The sequence below is a fragment of the Pan paniscus genome, chromosome 1 (genome assembly GCF_029289425.2).
Source record: "Pan paniscus chromosome 1, NHGRI_mPanPan1-v2.0_pri, whole genome shotgun sequence".
In the NCBI taxonomy this organism is placed as follows: domain Eukaryota; kingdom Metazoa; phylum Chordata; class Mammalia; order Primates; family Hominidae; genus Pan; species Pan paniscus.
In genome coordinates, this window is record NC_073249.2 from 156,867,064 (window position 1) to 156,888,479 (window position 21,416).

The 21,416-nt window shown below is 36.0% G+C and overlaps 1 protein-coding gene across 9 annotated transcripts in view; it reads right to left on the bottom strand.

The window, feature by feature from the left end:
• Window positions 1–21,416, bottom strand: part of LRRC7 (leucine rich repeat containing 7) — a 577,334-nt gene that overhangs the window by 137,510 nt on the left and 418,408 nt on the right. For all 9 annotated transcript variants that reach the window (XM_055117394.2, XM_034967334.3, XM_055117378.2 and 6 more), the window contains one exon: window positions 14,869–14,941. In XM_055117394.2, coding sequence (XP_054973369.1) covers window positions 14,869–14,941 — 73 coding nt within the window. The remainder of the gene's footprint in view (window positions 1–14,868; window positions 14,942–21,416) is intronic.

Genomic DNA, 21,416 nt, shown 5'->3' on the forward strand with positions numbered 1-21,416 from the left:
ACCATCCTTTGAGGCCCCTCGTTTGCAGGGATGGTTATGTTGCTGGGATGCCAAGTGTACATAACTGTGTTACTCTGTGTATGTGTGTTTGTGGGGGCAGGAATCCATATATGTGAGGGATCTAGTAACAGAGTTTGTTTCTCAAAAAAAAAAAAAGAAAGAAAAAAAAAAAGAAAATCTAGCACTGGGTCTTACATATATAATGCACTCAATAAATTTTTTAGAATTGCATAAAAGAGGTCTCTATCAATAGTTTGGGGTCGTGTACTCAGCAAGGAGTCATAAATACTAGGAATTTTTTAAAATAAAAATTACAGATTTATGTTCAGGGGCAGAAGTTAAAGAAGGTATTTAATGAAAATAATATAATTAAGGTTTCTCTCTTTTTTCTTTTTTTTTAATAAAAACATGTATTGAAGTTAGTCTTGGTCTTGGTAAGGTGGTTGTCACCTTGCACAATTCCAACGTGTGAACATTTCAGTTGTCATGTTTCATTCAACAACACCAGTCTCCCAACAAACTGGCTCAAATTTCAGTTACCTTGGTATTCAGATGAGTAACTGCATCTCAGTTTCTTCAGTCCACATATTACAATGTGAATAACAGATGTACATTGTGATCAGTGACCGGTCACGTCACTTCCTTCCAAGTCTGTCAATGATTGGTCATTGCCCTTCTGTTATTTGGCTCACACACAGACAGCAAAACATGTGTTGCCTTCCTGTCTCTCAGCAGTAGACAGATACTATAGACCAAATAATTTAACCATTAAAGCACTACAACTATTGGATAATGCTCTTGGTCACCCTAATTCTCTTGGAGATTGAAATTAAAATGTGAAAATTTGCTTTATATCACCAAGGAAAACGTCATTAATCCAGCCTATAGACCAAGGAGTTATTTCAACTTTTAAAGTGTATTATCTTAAACAGACTTTTGAATAGGCTATTCATGCTACAACTGGTGATCATGCAGTTTCTTTACCTGTGTTCTAGATGAAATATGACATGAAACATACAATTTAAAACATTCAAGCATCATGGCAGAAAGTAACAATAAGTAATATGCATAGAGCATAGAATAAACTTTTAGCACTGTGATGGTTAATACTGAATGTGAACTTGAATGGATTGAGGGATACAAAGTATTAATTCTGGGTGTGTCTGTGTAGGTGTTGCCAAAAGAGATTAACATTTGAGTCAGTGGGCTGGAGAAGGCAGATCCACCCTTAATCTGGTGGGAACAATCTAATCAGCTTCCAGTGAATGTAAAGCAGGCAGAAAAATGTGAAAAGGCGAGATGGGCCTAGCCTCCCAGCCTACATCTTTCTCCTGTGCTGGATGCTTCCTGCCCTCAAACATTGGACTCCAGGTTCTTCAGTTTTGGGACTAGGAGTGGCTTCCTTGCTCCTCAGCTTGCTGACAGCCTATTGTGGGACCTTGTCATCATGTAAGTTAATACTTAATAAGCTCATATATATATATATCTCTCTCTCTGATTAGTTCTATTCCCCTTAGAGAACCCTGACTAATACAAGCACATTGTACAAATAAATTTGAATCTAATGTAAATGAAATCATAGAAGAAATAGTTGCCCATAGGAATGCTGACACTGTTACTACTAGAAAGACTCTAGATAAGCTTCCAGAGGACCCAGTGAAGGCAAACTTATATACATAAATGAGGAAAGTGTGATGAAAAGAATGAAGATGTCCCAGAGGAAGTTGCTGGCAATAAACCTCACATTAAAGGAACTTTCAGAGATATCTCATGACACTGAAAGCACAAAAGATAAAATTTTGGAATTGGATCTAAACTTAAAAGGAACATGACAGTTCATTAATGCAAAGAAAAGATGTTCACACTGTTTAACAACATATCATGAAAAGAAGGCAAGCATTGTTCAAACTAACCCTGATATGTTTTTTAAATTAAAATAAGCCTTAATTCTCAGTGTTTCTAATGTTTAATATTACATTATATAAAAATAACTATTAGTTTTACTATTTTTTTCATTTTTCCTATGCATTTGTAACCTATATTAACAGTATTTAATGCTTGGACAAAAGGTTTTAAAGACCTTTTCTAAGAACAATCATAATGTTTCCCATTGATTATTAAGACTGTTTTGCACAGTTTCAGATTGCAAGGTCATTTTTACGATCCCTGTGAAATATTGTGATTTATAATAAGAAATACATATTTGACCTTCATCCAGTTCTTGGCAAAGAATTCCTAAAACCCTTGGAATTGCCAAAGTGATAAGCGTCTTTCTGAATGCTAATGAAATGACTTATGGCTAAGGGCTCTGGGATAGCCTCAGAATGGGGGCTGGTTGCCAAGAGAACCACCTTGTGATTAGAGGGCTGGAAGTTTCAGTCTCACCCCCTGACCTCTGGGGAGGGGAGAGAGGCTGAAGGTTGAGTTGATCAGCAATGGGCAATGATGTGATCCATCAGGCCAATATAATGAAGACTCCACAAAAACCCAAAAGGTCAAGGCTTGGAGAGCTTCCATGTTGCTAAACACACAGAAATGCTGGGCAGGTGGCACACCCAGCAAGGACATGGAAGCTCTTCATCCCTTCTCACACACCTTTCCTTTTGTACCTGTTCATGTGGCTGCTCATTTGTATCCCTTGTAATATTCTTTATAATAAACTGGTTAATGTGTTTTCCTGATTTTTGTGAGCCATTCTAGCAAGTGATTAAACCTCAGGAGGGAGTGATAGGAAGCCCCAATTTATAGGTGGTCAGCCAGAAGTACAGGAGGCCTGGACTTGTGATTGGCATCTGAAAAGGGGGGATAGTTTTGTGGGACTGAGCCCTGAACCTGTGGGATCTGATTCTAACTTCAGGTAGATGTGTCGAAATTGAGTTAAATTGTAGGGCACCCAGCTGGTATCCACAGAGAACTGCAGAGTTGCTTGGTGTGGGAAATCCCATACACATCAGCGATCAAAACTAGTCTGTGTTGAGTGTTGATAATTCAGTAGGAAAAACACATATTGGTGATTTCTTTCTTGTTTTTTTTTTTTTTTGAGACTGAGTCTTGCTCTGTCGCCCAGGCTGGAGTGCAGTGTTGCGATCTTGGCTCACTGCAGCCTCTGCCTCCCGGGTTCAAGCGATTCTCCTTCCTCAGCCTCCCAAGTAGCTGGGAATACAGGCGCCCACAATTGTTTGGTGATTTCTATACAGTCCCACACTACTCTGCAGAGCAAGGACTTCCTGTATTAAAAAAACATTTTGACTGCACCATGGGCAATAAGGAATTAATAATTTAGAGCCTGAAAGTATTTTACATCTTTGGGTTGCAACAAAGATCTTCCAGATGCAAAACACATATTCCTCAATGATCTCTAAAATTCCAAAGATTCAAACTCATAACCTACAATTCCAGCTCACCTTATTGGTGGCTATTTTGTTAAAAATCATTTAAGATGTTTTAATACAAAATCCGGTATTAAAGCAGTTATCATATTTAATCAGATTGCCACTGACATTTGTAATGAAGTAAAAAAAAAGACCAAAGGTTACCTTTATTTTTTCAGATGCTTTATTTTTATAATTGTGGAAAGTAAAAATAAGTTGCAAAGAATGTGTGAAGTACTTTAAAGCAGTGTTTCCTAAACTTCAGTGTGCATGCCAGTCACAAGGAGAACTTAATAAAATGCAGATTATGATTCAGTGGTTTGGGGAGAGGCCCAGGTCCTGCATTTATAACCAGCTCCTAGATGATGAGATGCTGCCAGTGCAGGGGCCACACAATAAGTTGCAAGGATTTAAATAAAACCTTTCCAAATCTATCAAGAGTATCATTTAAACACATAAAACAGACATATCAATAAATGCTAAACTACGTATAAATATTACAATAGTTGTGTTTAGGTCATGTATGCTTCAGAATGAACGATGCTACTGGGAGTAATAATGTTTGAAATCAGCAGTATTGACTTCAGTTTCTAAAAATATTCTGTACAGTTTTCTCTACTTTAGTTTCATGTTCATGAGTTGCTCTTGGATAGGAAAATATTACTGTATCATTAACCCTCAATTACCTAGCTAATAGGGAAGAAAGATTGTGAATATACTACATAGATAATTTATAATTTCACTTTAACATGATTGGTGACCATCAGATATAATTAATCTATGATCAATGTAGATGATAATAAATATAAAAATAATTGGCTTTGGGCTTTACCTTCTTAATTCACTTTTAATTCTTAACAGAAGTAATATAATTCAGTGGAAAATATTCAGACAGGCATGGGGTCCAATTCTAGTGTAGATACTTAATAGCTGAGTGACCTTTATCTACTATTAACCCCTGTTTTCTCACCTATAAAATTGGTTGATAACATCTAACGTATAGAGTTTCAATGAAGATTAAATATATGCAAAACCCCTGAATGCTAAATGGAATAGATATCACATCCCATTAAAGTGGTCTGTTACGAGGTAGAGTACCCGGAAAAAAAAAAAAACGAATCTTGAACCATCTATTTCTGAAACATGTAAAAGTTGTCCTGTGATATTCCCTTGTTAAGATCAGTTGTTTCATAAAATAAAACTGCCTTCTATTCCACAAAATGTAAAATTGTTTAGTAATATGTGGGGGAGGTAAATTTCAGATGACTCTGAAGAACTGTTATTGTATTAACAAAGATTTAGTAGAGAAGTAGAGAGGAATATAGGAGAGAGAGACAGGCAGGGTGGTAGAGGCAGGGAGGAAGGGCAGGAGGAAGAGGGAGAGAGACAGAGAGAGAGAGCCGGGGGGAGAGAGAGAGAGAGAGAGAGATTTGTTTGGCAAAGGTGAGCTGCTTAACTATTCACTGTCTAAAAATGCCAGTATAACTGAAAGTATACACCCAACTGCAGCCAGGCAGCTGGGATTGGAGTCTAGACCCTAATAATTACCAGTTACTTAATTACTGTGTACCTCAGTTTCATCACTGAGCAAAAGTGGGTGACAGCAGTACTTAATCACGTGTCATAAGGCCTAAACACACATAAAGGAATTAGTACATGTAAAACACTTAGAATGGGCACATAGCAAATATTAAGTAACTTTTGCTACTATACTCATTTTCAGAGATTCTACAATCAATTTCATTTAATTTAGGCTAGGAATCAAGTTTTAGGTTCCATTCTTAATTTTCTTTTTAACATTACATAAGTTGCTTGGGCTGCTTCTAAATAATGGTAGGAAATTTGGAAACTTTAGTCAGGCTAATTCTTTTCTATACTGTTTTCCAAATAAAACACACCCCATTTTAGTACCAAATCTCACGGCCTATGCTGAATTCAGTGAAAGTATGATGAAAACGCATTCATTAGAAACATAATCACCTAGATTTTACCTCTGAAATGTTGAGTGATTTTAAGCAGCTATCATTACCATAGAGATAATAAACTTTTCATTTGAACCCAATTTTCCCATCTATCTAAAACAACTAGAAAACTTTGCTTTCCTTTTCACTATTTAGAAAGTTGATTAGACTGCTTGAAAATAAAATTTGCAAAAAAAATTACATTAGATTATTGGAGAAAAATATCATCCAAATGTGAAATATTGTTTAAAGTATTTTTTAGTGAACAGATCTGCAACCGATGAGTAGAGAATAGCTTCATTCATTAGCAAAGACTATTTTTTTTTAAAAGATACTATATGTTCCAAGTTGAGAGACTGAAAGATTTCTTAACTAATGAAAAATATGGAAACATTTCATGCATGCAGGAGTAAGTACTGCAATTAATATTTGCCCACAGGACATAAACAGTCACAATTCTGAAATGCTGGGGAAGGAAGTGGAGGAGGAAGTAGGCAGTGAAGGAGAATGACTCTTAAATGGATATCATTAGTGGTTTTGTGCTTTAACTGAAATCTTATACAATCATCAATGAAATTCCATTTGGTCATTTCTTTGTACTTTTCTCAATAACTTTGTGTGTGCCGATGTGAAGATGCCTTTATTACTCTGGCAAATGCATTATTTTTTTTCTTTTCTTTTTTAAATTGCTCTAAGTTCTTTGACTTGAAAACCAACTGCTATGATTCAAAACAGTTTATTCTTCAGGACTCTGTCACAAAGCATGGAAACAATTTCAAACACCTCATCTCCTAAGAGTAGATGTTGTAAGTTTAAAAGATATATGTTATGGACTGAATGTTTCCCTCCAAAATTCATATGTTGAAGTGTTAATCCCCAATGTGATGGTATTTGGAGATGGGGCCTCAGGGAGGTAATTTAGAGTTGGATAAAATCACAAGGGTGGGGCCCTCATGATGGGATTAATGCCTTTACAAGAAGAGAAACCAGGGCTTGCTCTTCCCTCCGACAACCAACCCATGCAAAGAGGAGGTCATGTAAACTCACAGCAACATGGTGGTCGCCTACAAGCCAAGAGAAGAGGGCTCAGAATAAAACCTACCTTGCCGGTGCCTTGGAGTTGGACTCCCCAGCTTCCACAACTGTGAGAAGTAAACATCTATTGTTTATGCCACCCCATCCATGATATTTTGTTATGTTAGCCCGAGCAGACTAAGACATTGTACTATTACTACATTTGCAAATACTTATATTTTTCTTTTTTAGAACCAGATATTTCATTGATGTTATATCACCAAACCTCATATAGATGAACATAAGCAATGATCAGTAAATAAATGTCTTTTTGGATTTTATTATTAATAAAATAATGACTGTAATAATTTATTGAAGGCTATCTAGTTCTAAGTGCCACAACAATTTCTGACAATTATTATTATTTCCATTTTACAGATGAGAAAAATGTGGCTCTGAGACATGAAATGACTTGCCCATGGTCAGTTAGTGAATGGGTGGAGGAGCCAGGATCAAAACCAAAGTCTAGTTCCAAGGCTTGCAAACAATCCTCTGGGCCATACTGTCTTGGCACAATGAAGGAAACGAGAAATGTTCAAGACATGATCCAGCCCTCAAGGAGCCTATATTCTAGTTGAGAAGACATGGCAAAATAAGCAAAAAGTTAAATGATGATACAAAAGATAAACATGAGACTGATATTACATCTGGAAAAAGAAATGATAAGTTAGCAGTGTTTCTTTAACTTGTATACAGAGTCCTCCAAAATTATTTGTCCATGAAGCTTGCTTTTATGTCATAGCTATTAATGACCTTTGGCAAGTCACTTCACATCTCAAAGCCACATGTATTACCCTTAAGGATTCTGATGCCCATAGAGAAGGGATTTATCTAGCTTTGCATAGACACTTAGATTTTTTGATTCCTAGTCCAGCAGTCTTTCTGTTTGACCACACTCTATGAAGGAATAGCTTTTAAAAACAACCATTCATATTTCTAAGTTTTCATTGCTTTTACCCAAGACTACAAAGCTAAGAACATAAGGCTCAGTCTGTGGTATCTCCTTCGCAGCTAGACTTATGGGACCCACTGAATGACCAAATATGAAGTTATTTACAAAATAACATATTTACAACTATCACATATATAAAGACGCATCACATATAGTTCAGTTAACAGCTTGGCATTGAAGTCTGGTGACTTCTCTCTGCCTCTGTTTCTGTATCTGTTGATAAGGACATAATACATATCAAATAATGCTAATGAGGCCTTTAAGTAAATAAGATAATACCTGTAAAGAAAGCACCAAACATGAGGTCTGGAACACTGTGAGTACAAAAAAAGGCGCTCATTATTATTTGATATTCAACTCTTAGAGCTGCTAAAACTCCCAGGCACATAGTAAGGTTCAGCAACAACAAAATAACTAATTTTACAAGTCATTTGGCACAAATGTCATGGAATCCATTTTAACTGTGAAAAATGAATTCTTCTAGGAGTTTTTAATATAGGTCTGAAATACTGAAATATTCCATGTGCAGAATAAGAATATTTTTGGTCACTGCGTCTGGTCTTTACATTTCTAGGCTTTCATTGCCCCAAGTTACAGATAGAATGTTTCATTAAAAACATAAATCGTTTAGCCATTTATGAAACTTTTATTTTTGACAAAACTTTTTAATACTTTTAAGATAATTATCCATTAAAACTAAAATGAGAATAAAACGAAGTATGTGAATAACCTAGCATCCATATTCACTTGCATAATTTCTCTATTTCTTATTTTTTATTTCTCTATTTCTTATTTTGTATTTTAACTCTGAATGAAGGCATTCAGTAGGAAAGTAGGTGCACGACAGTTCTAAATATGAAGCCATACTCATTACAAACATCATTAATGTTTGATATTCTCATCCTCTTACTAAAGAACACTGATTTCGATTTCTATATAGTTGTTCTGATCACTATACAACAACTATAATGGAATCAAAAACAAAAGTAGGTTAGGATCTAATGTTGATAATTTTCAGAAATTATACAATTCTGGAGCTGGGAAACAAAAATGATCTTAATTGAGGTGAGGTATATACATTATGAGACAGAATAAAATAATGAGATGACATAAAATAAAAATTATAAGTTGTGAAAAGTATCATGAAAGAAACAGTCGGAACAGGGACAGGAAATTTGCTGGTGATCATATTGATGGAAAGTCATTTAGGGAAGGCCTCACTGTGGAAGATATATTTAAATCTAAATCTATAGGCTTGTTATTCACAATGTTTCCCGTGAATCTGCAGCATTTTTAATATCACCTAGGAGCTTGTGACAAGGGCAGAACCCAGGCCCTTCAGGTCCCAGACCTACTGGATCAGAACCGGCCTTTTAAACAAAATTCCCAGATAATTTGAATGCTCACTGATGTTTAAGAGTATGGACCTAGAGGATGTGAAGTAGTCAGCCTTATGAAGAGTTGGGAAAGAATATTTCAGGTAGAGGTAACAACAAATAAGAAAGCCCTGAGACAGGGAAAAGCCCAGCTTATTGGAGGCACAGGAGAAGGGCCAGTGTGGCTGAAGCCTAGTGAACAAGAAGAGTGGTACAATTACTGAATGGCAGATGTGATTACAGTCATGCGTCACTTAATGACTGGGATGAATTCTGATAAATATATCATTAGGTAATTTCATCACTGTGTGACCATTATAGATGTATGTACACAAACCTAGATGGTGTAATCTATTACACACCTACGTTATATGATATAGCCTATTGTTTTTAGGCTACAAAACTATACAACATGTGACTTACTGAATACTGTAAGCAATTGTAACACAATGGCATCTATTTGTGTATCTAAACATAGAAAAGGTACAGTAAAAATACAGTATTATAATCTTATGGGAGCACAGTTGTATATGTGGTCAACTATTGGCATGACCGTATTATCACTATCATCAGGCCTGTATAGGCTGTTTATACATTTTATAATAAAATTTCTGAACTTTGTAGCATGAATTTTTTGTTATATTCTGGCAATGTTTCCCCAGTAATTAGTAGGAAAGCCCTACAGCAAAGATCCCTAGACATTTGTGTCTTCGAAGGCAAGTAGGGTGGGAATTGAAAGTACTCCCCTACTCTGAAGCCATTATTGAAGAACGAGTCCAGAACTAGAGTGGGTGGCAGCAGTAGCTTTCTGGGCTCCCAGGGCCTACAGTGAGGAAGAGCACAGTGTGTCAATAAGTCTGGAAGTGGAACAGGAACTTTACAGAAGAAGACCTGGGCCTATGGTCCCACACTTTTAGATACTCTATTTCTCAAGTAGTTACATCCCTACTTCAGATGATTTCAAAAAAAAATTTCTGGAAGATGTACATCCCAAATTTCTTCTGCTTTTTCTCCTATAAATCACAGTTCCACATCTCTCATGCTGGTTGCCCTCTTGTCAATTCACATAGATGATGTTCAGAACTGACAGAATCAGAAGTATTAGAGAACACCTGAACTATTAGTACCTATTAATTTTGAGTGGATACTTCCATCTACCCAGCTAATGCTTCAGTGGTTTTCTGGACAGTTCCATTATTATATTGGCTATATTGATGATGGCCAATTGAAGCACTGATTTCTCCCTACTTCCCTAAGAATCTCTATTAAAGTTCTATCGGGTCTTTCAACAAAGCACCCACTCTGTCCAGCTCTTTTGAAATACTGCTTCTGTCACCAAACATAAGTATTTTTTTCTGGCTTTGTGGCATCTGAAAATTTAATGAGAATGAGCAGCTTTCAATAAGAATCTTCCCTATTCTGCCTTCTCAGTGTTCAGAGATGCTCTAATTCTCAGTCACTCACCCTGCTTTTCTGGAATAAGCCTTTTGTCCAAGCAAGTGAAAGCTGCTGACAGCCAACTGATGTTTCCAAATCTGTTCCTTTTGAATACAGTAGTATAAAAGCTTATACCAGGTCACTATTTAAACAGCTCAGTTTTCTCAACATTTACAATTCAACTACCAGGAAGATTTCAAAGGACATGACTAAATTCTGGTGGTAACATAAAAACTAAGACTGACTGTAGTTTAGGCTGTGTGTACAGAGCCAGGCTGCAAGCCCCACTTGGCTGCTGGGGAGGAGACAGAGTTAGAGCTTCAAGTTGCCTGTTCCTGAGGCAAAGTCTGGCATGAGTTACTGCTGGTGAAGGTCAGAGGCAGGAACTCACTCTGGGATGTGACGGGAGCTCAAGGCACACATGTACCCAGTGGTGGTCATGGGCTGATACCAGACTCCAGAAAAAGCTGGGAGGTCCTCACCTGGGAGGTCAAGAGGCCAAAATTCTGGCCAAAAATTACCAGCAAAGCTAGTTCTCAAGATGACGAAAGTCAGGGTTCTACTTCCTACTGAAAAAGCTACCTTTCCTTGTCTATTTTTATGCTACTGATGCTTTTTAATTTGTCTTCAAAGAGCCAGGGTAGTTTTATAAGAAATATGAACATAAGAGGCAAATACCAATCATGACGTTAAGTAGGGATAAAAGAAGTTGAATTCAGTTTCCCCTGAGTATTGACCCAAAGAAGAAAGACTAGTGCCTATCTTAGTGCCTGCTTTTAAAAAGCATCGGGCTGATAAAGATAATTACTTTTGTGTACCCCTAAACTTAAGTTCTCTCTGCTCTATACTGGAGAAAATGCAAGTAACTGTACAGAGAAACACACTGTATAGTGAGGGCATTAAAATAAAAAAAATGGCTGAGACTTTTACTACTCTTCAAAGTCTGAACATCTGAGTTTGAGTTTTAGCAAGTTGTTCCACTCTATAAAAGTGAAGCTTTCTAGATGAGGGGCTATATGCTGACTTGGCGGGTGATGAGGGAGTGATGGGGAGAAGGACTGGGGGAGAGGTAACAGACATTTTCGCTGTCTTCATTGCAGTGGTGATAGTTTCAAGGCTTCTTAGCTATGTCAAAGCTTATCAAATTGTAGACTTTAAATATGTGCAGTTTTTTGTATGTCAATTATACTTAATAAAGCTATTAAAAAAATAAGGCTTTCCCATCTTGAGAATACCAAATTTGTTACATTAAGAATTTATATAGTGGCAATAATCAATAGCTTACCAACCAAAAAGAGTCCAGGACCAGATGGATTCACAGCCGAATTCTACCAGAGCTACAAGGAGGAACTGGTACCATTCCTTCTGAAACTATTCCAATCAATAGAAAAAGAGGGAATCCTCCCTAACTCATTTTATGAGGCCAGCATCATCCTGATACCAAAGCCGGGCAGAGATACAACCAAAAAAGAGAATTTTAGACCAATATCCTTGATGAACATTGGTGCAAAAATCCTCAATAAAATACTGGCAAACCGAATCCAGCAGCACATCAAAAAGCTTATCCACCATGATCAAGTGGGCTTCATCCCTGGGATGCAAGGCTGGTTCAATATACACAAATCGATAAATGTAATCCAGCATATAAACAGACCCAAAGACAAAAACCACATGATTATCTCAATAGATGCAGAAAAGGCCTTTGACAAAATTCAACAACCCTTCATGCTAAAAACTCTCAATAAATTAGGTATTGATGGGACGTATCTCAAAATAATAAGAGCTATCTATGACAAATCCACAGCCAATATCATACTGAATGGACAAAAACTGGAAGCATTCCCTTTGAAAACTGGCACAAGACAGGGATGCCCTCTCTCACCACTCCTATTCAACATAGTGTTGGAAGTTCTAGCCAGGGCAATTAGGCAGGAGAAGGAAATAAAGGGTATTCAATTAGGAAAAGAGGAAGTCAAATTGTCCCTGTTTGCAGACGACATGATTGTATATCTAGAAAACCCCATTGTCTCAGCCCAAAATCTCCTTCAGCTGATAAGCAACTTCAGCAAAGTCTCAGGATACAAAATCAATGTACAAAAATCACAAGCATTCTTATACACCAACAACAGACAAACAGAGAGCCAAATCATGAGTGAACTCCCATTCACAATTGCTTCAAAGAATAAAATACCTAGGAATCCAACTCACAAGGGATGTGAAGGACCTCTTCAAGGAGAACTACAAACCACTGCTCAATGAAATAAAAGAGGATACAAACAAATGGAAGAACATTCCATGCTCATGGGCAGGAAGAATCAATATCATGAAGATGGCCATATTGCCCAAGGTAATTTACAGATTCAATGCCATCCCCAACAAGCTACCAATGCCTTTCTTCACAGAACTGGAAAAAACTACTTTCAAGTTCATATGGAACCAAAAAAGAGCCCGCATTGCCAAGTCAATCCTAAGCCAAAAGAACAAAGCTGGAGGCATCACACTATCTGACTTCAAACTATACTACAAGGCTACAGTAACCAAAACAGCATGGTACTGGTACCAAAACAGAGATATAGATCAACGGAACAGAACAGAGCCCTCAGAAATAACGCCACATGTCTACAACTATCTGATCTTTGACAAACCTGAGAAAAACAAGCAATGGGGAAAGGATTCCCTATTTAATAAATGGTGCTGGGAAAACTGGCTAGCCATATGTAGAAAGCTGAAACTGGATCCCTTCCTTACACCTTATACAAAAATTAATTCAAGATGGATTAAAGACTTAAATGTTAGACCTAAAACCATAAAAACCCTAGAAGAAAACCTAGGCATTACCATTCAGGACATAGGCATGGGCAAGGACTTCATGTCTAAAACACCAAAAGCAATGGCAACAAAAGACAAAATTGACAAATGGGATCTAATTAAAGAGCTTCTGCACAGCAAAAGAAACTACCATCAGAGTGAACAGGCAACCTACAAAATGGGAGAAAATTTTCGCAACCTACTCATCTGACAAAGGACTAATATCCAGAATCTACAATGAACTCCAACGAATTTACTAGAAAAAAACAAAGAACCCCATCAAAAAGTGGGCGAAGGACATGAACAGACACTTCTCAAAAGAAGACCTTTATGCAGCCAAAAAACACATGAAAAAATGCTCACCATCACTGGCCATCAGAGAAATGCAAATCAAAACCACAATGAGATACCATCTCACACCAGTTAGAATGGCAATCATTAAAAAGTCAGGAAACAACAGGTGCTGGAGAGGATGTGGAGAAATAGGAACACTTTTACACTGTTGGTGGGACTGTAAACTAGTTCAACCATTGTGGAAGTCAGTGTGGCGATTCCTCAGGGATCTAGAACTAGAAATACCATTTGACCCAGCCATCCCATTACTGGGTATATACCCAAAGGACTATAAATCATGCTGCTATAAAGACACATGCACACTTATGTTTATTGCGGCGTTATTCACAACAGCAAAGACTTGGAACCAACCCAAATGTCCAATAATGATAGACTGGATTAAGAAAATGTGGCACATATACACCATGGAATACTATGCAGCCATAAAAAATGATGAGTTCACGTCCTTTGTAGGGACATGGATGAAACTGGAAATCATCATTCTCAGTAAACTATCGCAAGAACAAAAAACCAAACACCACATATTCTCACTCATAGGTGGGACTTGAACAATGAGAACACATGGACACGGGAAGGGGAACATCACACTCTGGGGACTATTGTGGGGTGGGGGGAGGGGGGAGGGATAGCATTGGGAGATATACCTAATGCTAGATGACGAGTTAGTGGGTGCAGCGCACCAGCATGGCACATGTATACATATGTAACTAACCTGCACATTGTGCACATGTACCCTAAAACTTAAAGTATAATAATAATAAATTTAAAAAAAAAGAATTTATATGATTCTTCACACTAGGATGTAGGGCAAGATCTCAATAAAATGCCCTTACATAATTTCAGAATGAAGACAGCCTCTACTGATTTCTCACTTTACACGGATTGTAAACAAAAGCACTTCAATGGAACATTGATAATATATATAGTTCTTAAAGAACTGTAAACCAAATGTTAATGACAATATTAGAAATAAATTGTTATCAAATAAATGGAGTATATTTTATCTTTAAAAGGCAATGTTAGACTTTCATCTTGAAGTTTTAAAAAATGCTAGCTAAAGCAGATGCTTTTCTCCTTAGCTTCTAAAAATACATTAAGATTCTATAAATATTAAATGTTACTAATAGTGTAATGGTAACATACACATATTGCAGAGCCTTATAAAAATTGGTTTAATTTTGCAAGAAACAGTGAAGTGAATTCAGAGCTGCTACTCAGTCAAAAACATCAAACTAATAATATCTGAAAAATATCAGCAAGAGTATAATTGAAGGTCTGGGTAATCATTTTCCTTGTGAAAGATTCATGGGTAAACATTTCTCATGATATTATAAAGTTGGATATCAAATGCAATGTTTAGATATAAAATTAAGATATACACAAATATATATAAATAAAATATGGTTTAAAATAAGCTGACAGATGAACAGGATTATTGGTATCTTTAGTAGAAAATGTTTTGAATTAGAAAACTCAATATATCCTTTAGTTTCTGGCTTTTGAGAGGCAGACTGGTATGAAAAGTTAGCACTTACTTTCCAATTGTATTGGGTAGCATTGTAAGTTGATTGTCATCTACTTTTAGAGTTGTTAGTTTTTTCAAAAGTCCTAAAACAGAGAAGAAGGTTGATTAATACATAAGAGCAGATTATGACAGGAAATGTGATATAAAAGAAATCACATGAATCACTTGTGTTGAATGCTTGGCATGCTAATTGGCCACACTGTGCTAATACACACTCATAAAACTGACGTTTGTGTGTAGTCTAATTTTGACCTCCTAGTTGCAAAAAAATTGCATACATCAATGACAGTTCAAGAATATAAATGCAGAGAAATAAACAAAACATACAGCTCCACATACACCCCAGTTGACATTAATACTACTACATTTCCCTTTTGTATTCTTCAGCAAATGGACCAGTTGAAATTTTTCAAGCCAGCTGTGATTTAATATTTAATTAACTCCTAAGCAGTAATAACTAACATCGCTGTTGTGATACAAATTGAAAACAAATCTGAATTAAGTCCAATGATCAATGAAAATGAATACTGAAGTATTGCAATGCAGCGGTTATAATTATGTTCTTGGAAATTTACAACGTATGACCTCGTATTCTTTTTGGCACCATAAATCCTGCCTTGGATCAGCAATAAGCACAAAAACTTAGAACTGGCCAAGAATTTAAGTTACAACTATTTATCTTTCATTATCTGATTTATGGCCTCCATACCCTTAATGGCTTGCTCTCTTCCCAGGGTTTTAATGAGCAATAGCCACACAGTAATTGAAGAACAGCTGCATTTGGCATAATCAACTTCCTTATCCAACCATAAAATAACCTACAATATTGATATGGCTTAAATAGTCCAAATCCAAGGGCAAAGCATTAACACTTAACAAATTTTGTTTTACATTGGAACTACACATGTACACTATAGATTGCTGCATTCTGCAAAAAAAAATTTTACTAATTGACATAGTAAGTTTCACGATCATATATGTTTTGAGAGACGCCAAATTAAACAAAATTAAATAGCTTTCTTTAATAGTTTGTCTAGGAGCTTTTAACATACCAATGTGACTCTCCAGATTTATTATAGAATTCATGTGTGTGTCTGTGTGTGTGTGTGTGTGGTGCACAGTATGTTGTTGAACTAGTGTTTTGTGAACATGTTTTGAGAAACTGGCCATAGATCATGCCCATATTTCTCAAATATTTTGAGGGTTCCTAACAGGCATAGAGTAAGTCACAAAAAGTCTGAAATAAAGCTGTGGCTGCACTTCACATTTCAGTATGCTCTGTTATGTATTCTTCAGAAGCAATCAGAATCTCTACTGCAGTAGAGAGAAATGTTATCACTATCAGACTGTTATGAGCAAGTACCTGGGAACTGAATACATCAGCTTGAAAACAACATCACCTGGGAAAGGGACAGTTCACATTGTGGCAATTTATCATTGAAGTTTGAGCATCCACTGCCATATCCATTTATGTTCAAAAGGTGATTGAATCATTTTAGCTTCTCCAGAGCATATGTTACAGTATCAGCCTTGGAAATATAAAAGAGCACCTGAGCTTGTTTTTGAGTTGTGGAAAGAAAACAGGAAAGTATGAATTATAGCTAAGTTTTTTGTGACTTGGTAGCCTGGATCAGACGAGTGTCCTGCCTGCCAGTGGAGCTGGATGTGGGTTGATGTTCTCAACATCACTCAATCGGGTCACAAGAAGCTTGGGAGTGGGTTACAGACGACTGAGCAAACATCACAAAGTCAGGGTGCAAAGTACTCTCAGAGGATCATAGTCTCCAGCTCTGAAGTAATGGAGAGAAAACCTTGAGGAAGGTTGGGGCCTAAGGCTAAATGCTGATGTGACAGATTATCCTGAAGACTGGAGTAGTGGCTCTCACAAGAAATTTTTGTTAAGTGCATCTTTTTCAATATCTTTAAAGGTTGAAGCAATTTAGTTCCTGCTCAGCTCCAAGTCTGTGGGTTTAAAGGAACCTCACTCATTTGTTGTGTGGCTATTTTGCCAACACTCATATTCCATCCAAGAGGATACTCTTCGGACAGAGTCTGGAGCTTCTGTAGAATTATGATTTCCCCTGGGATGAAATTAGGCTGCAAGCCTCACCCTTGTTGCTCATGTCTTCCTCCAGCATTTAACATCTTTATCGCATTTCTATATCATATGTGCTTAGACTCTTTTCTCTAGAGTAATCAACGGTATTTTATCCTATTCCTTCTCTCTACTTGTGCCCTTCTCCAAGTCTCCATCTCTTCATCCTATACTCCCAACTAAGAAATACTGAAGAGATAGAAAAAGAAGGCCTTTTCCTACAATTTTAACTGCACACACATATATGCAATCAGCATTAATACATTAAACATTAATATAATTTGCTAATATTTACATTTACAAATATATAATAGAACTTTGAAAGGAAATAGTTGTGCACTCATCAAATCTAAGATTATAATAAATATTATATTGTAACAATAGTTGTTTACTATATGTCAGGTACTATTACTACTATCACTTAATAGATAATGAAACTGAGGCAAGATTAAGTAACTTGTCTAAGGTCACACAGCAAGTAAGGTAGAAAAGCCAGAATCAGAACTCTAAGTAACCTAACTATAAAGCCCATGCCCTTAACCTTTAAGTGAGTAAGATAAATTATTAAGCAAAAAATCTTTCTTTTTCTTTTATTTTTCTTTATTGAGTTTCTCCGCTATCCAAAGAAGCTGATTATGAAAACTCTCCATCTAGAAGAGGAAAAGAGTCCCTTTCATTTGCCCTGGAACCAGCACAGGGAAAGTGACTCAGCACACAGGGCTTGTTGTTGAGTATATCACTCCATTCAAATACCCGATAGCTGCAGAGGAACTAAAAAAGGCATGAAGAAAGTAAAGATTTTATTTAAGTTGCCATATCCCTCTATTAATACTATGAAGATTCTTATCTTTTATTCTTTTAAATGTCGGTAGTCCAATAGATAATCCATGATCCAAATAAGGAGGACACGATGCAATTCGCCATCCAATTATCACTAATGAACCATTCTAGGGCCTCAGAACAGAGCTCTCAGTTTCCTATTCCAGATATTTATTTTGACCAAGAAAGGGAATTCTCTGAGGAGAGTCAGCTACTCTACATTTAGAATCAGGGACTGTGGCAACTCTGCAGATGTATAAATACAAATTTCCCTGACAGGTCAATAAGGTCCAAAGATAGTTCAAGGAGTAAGCTACTACAACAGTTACTTTGAGAACCATTCAGGTCATAAATGAAGGTGTAAAATATATAATACCACCTACCTATCCTAGTCTGTCATATGCCAATCCAGTGTCTAGCTTGATATTCTCTGTTACCTATTACATGCTGACTTCTTCAGACCAGAAGGCTAATTTCCTAGTTTCTTTCTTAAAGGAAACTATTTCATACAAACAATTATATCATGTTAATAATAATGCTTCATTTTCTACCAGTTTTTTTTTTTTTTTTTGATAAAAGGTCCCATTCTGTCACCCAGGTTGGAGTGCAGTGGTACAATCATAGCTCTCTGCAACCTCTGAACTCCTGGGCTCAAGCAATCCTACTGCCTCAGCTTCCTGAGTAGTTAGGACTGCCAGTGTGTGTCACTGTGCCTGGGTAATTTTTTAATTTGTTGTAGAATTGGGAACTTGCTGTGTTGCCCAGTCTGGTAACCAACTCTATTGCCTTTGTAAAATCAAACTTTCTGTGTTTTGTTTTAGATATGTCTCATAACCACAATATAGCTGAACTTGAAATTCTGGATCTTTTAATAGAATAAGTGTAATCAATTAAATCTATTACATTTGTTGTGATTTATGACAATTTGAATTTATTTTTACCATCTTATTTATAACTTCTATTTTATCATTTTTACATTTTATTTTTCTTTCTTCCACCGTATGAATATTTTCTTTCAGAACTTTTCCCCTCCTCTCCTGGTTTGGAAGTATCAGCTTCATTTCTATTAAGTAGATACATTTACATTTTTAACATGTCTATTTAACTGAATATTTCATGCAAATTCTAAAGTTATGCAGTATTTCTAGCCTCTGCTTGAATAAAGTAAGGTCCTTCACATTCCTTAATCCTGTCTAAACATTTTAAATATAAAAGATTCCTCTTTACAGGCACTATTTAGATATAACAACTTCATTTACCAAATTGAGTAATTTAATTAATTTAATTTACCAAATTAAGTTCATAAATAACATCTTCATTGCATTTCTATATCATATGTGCTTAGACTCTTTTCTCTACAGTAATCAAAGGTATTTTATCCTATTCCTTCTCTCTACTTTTGCCCTTCTCCAAGTCTCCATCTCTTCATCCTATACTCCCAACTAAGAAATACTGAAGAGATTTCTTTCTTAATTTCTACCAAATTAAGATGGTAAATTAAATTACTTAATTAAATTACTTAATTTACCAAATTAAGTTGGTAAATTTGGTAAAGCTTGCCATTGCTTTATGCATTCACTTCCTTCCTTCTGAGTTTGTTTTTGTTTTCTGAGTAAAGTACATCTTTTAAGAGCAAATTCTCTTATTCTTGGTATATGCTCAAATATATTTGTTGTGTGCTCACTCTTGAATGAATGTTTACTTGGGTATAGAAATCCAATCTGCCTGTAATTAACCTTCAGTACTTTGAAGATATTACTCCGCTATCCAGAAGATATTGTCACTGATGACAATGATGACATCTCTAATTATTATTATGTAGATAAGCTCTTTTTGTTCTATGGCAGCTTTAAACAATATTTTTCTTTGTCCTTGCAGTTTCAGAACAATGAGCCAGTGCAAATTTATTATATTTATCTCTTTTAGCACTATGTGTATGCATTTACTATGATAAATTACTTGTGTACTTAATGCTGAAAAATAATATCAACTATTTTCTCTTTGAATAGTTCCTCTTTTCCATTTATTCTGTTCTGTATTTCTGGAATTCTGTATTTATTCCTGGAGAAGGTAATTTTTTTGCTTTTTCATTTTTAGAATGCAATTTCTATTCTATTCTCTGTGTCTCTTAACTCATTTTTAATATTTCTTATTAACAAATTTCTATGTGCCTGTTCTGTTCCTCAGCACTGTCTTCCAACTTACAAATTTTATACCTGACTATATCATACTTTCTTCATTATAGCTGTTGTATTTTAAAATTTCCCTATGTGGTATTTCATACCTAATGTGGTATTTTAATTTCCAGGATTTCTTTTTCAAAATTTATTTTTGAAAACTTTTGGCAAATTAAAATTGTATATAATTATCAGGTACATAGTGATGCAGTGGTTATCACTTTAGAATGATTGAATCAAGCTAATTAACATATCTGTCAATTTAAATACTTATCATTTATTCCTCCTGTCTAACTGCAACTTGGTGTCCTTTGACCAATATCTTACTTTTCATTTTCAGGATTTTTAATTGATTCTTTTTCTTAACCATCTATTTTTAGTCATAGCTCATGTTTTTGTTTGATAAGTCTTATTATTTGTGTTTCAGCATTTTAAATATAAAAGATTCCTCTTTCACTGGCCCTAATTATTTGGCTATAACACCTAATTGTTATTCTTTTATCTATTTGATGTTCTATACATGCTTAAAATAGTTTTTATATTGGTTGATAACTTTTGTTTCCCTTAGGGTAAATTCTCCTATTTGGCTGAATTTTTGGTTGTCAAAGCAACATTAGTTTCCTTCAACATTTTTGTTTGCAAGCTCATTTGTGAGGGTGAATGTTTCCCCATTCACTATGCTCACTTCTCCCTGTCTGGCAGTTTTCTGGTTACCTCCACCTGACCCCCAGGTTTCTGGAGTTCAGAACCAGTCTTATATTAGCAATGTTGGTGGTCTTATCCTTCGTGGATACTGCAGATTCAGTCCAAGCCAGCTTGTCACTTGCCATAGTTTTCCACAGTGAATTTTCTGTTGTTTCCCTTTTCTCTAGCTCCACATACTAGTTGTAAATTTTTCAGTCCCTTTTCACAGAAAAGAGGTCCCGCCTTAATCTTTTGTAAGTTCTGATTCCTCTGTTGTGCTTAAAGTCCTTCTATTTCTTATTTCACGGTAAGAACTGAACTTACAGCTGCTTGCTTGTGGTTTGTAGCCCATCAGGCCTGGGGATATTGCTGGATTTCCATTCTATCACAGGTTCAGGTTGATGTTCATTCTTCTTAAGCAAACATCATTTTTCTTTTTTAAAAATTAGAATTTTTTTTTCAGAGATGGAGTCTTGCTATGTTGCCTAGGGTGGACTCGAATTCCTGGGCTCAAGCAATCCTCTTGTCTCAACCTTTTGAGTAACTGGGACTGTTGGCACATGCCACCATGCCTGGGTGAGTGTGGCTAAATTATTTTATTTACTAAGTGTTCAAACAGCACGTAGAATATGCCAGGCACAGTTCTTGGCACTGAGGAGTCAGTAATGAAAAATATGTTCTTTGAATATATAGAGTTTTTATATTTTCAAGATAAATTTAAAATGGTATGGGATGGTGGTGAGTAGGAGTGTAAGGTTACGTATTAAATTGCTCTGTCATCTT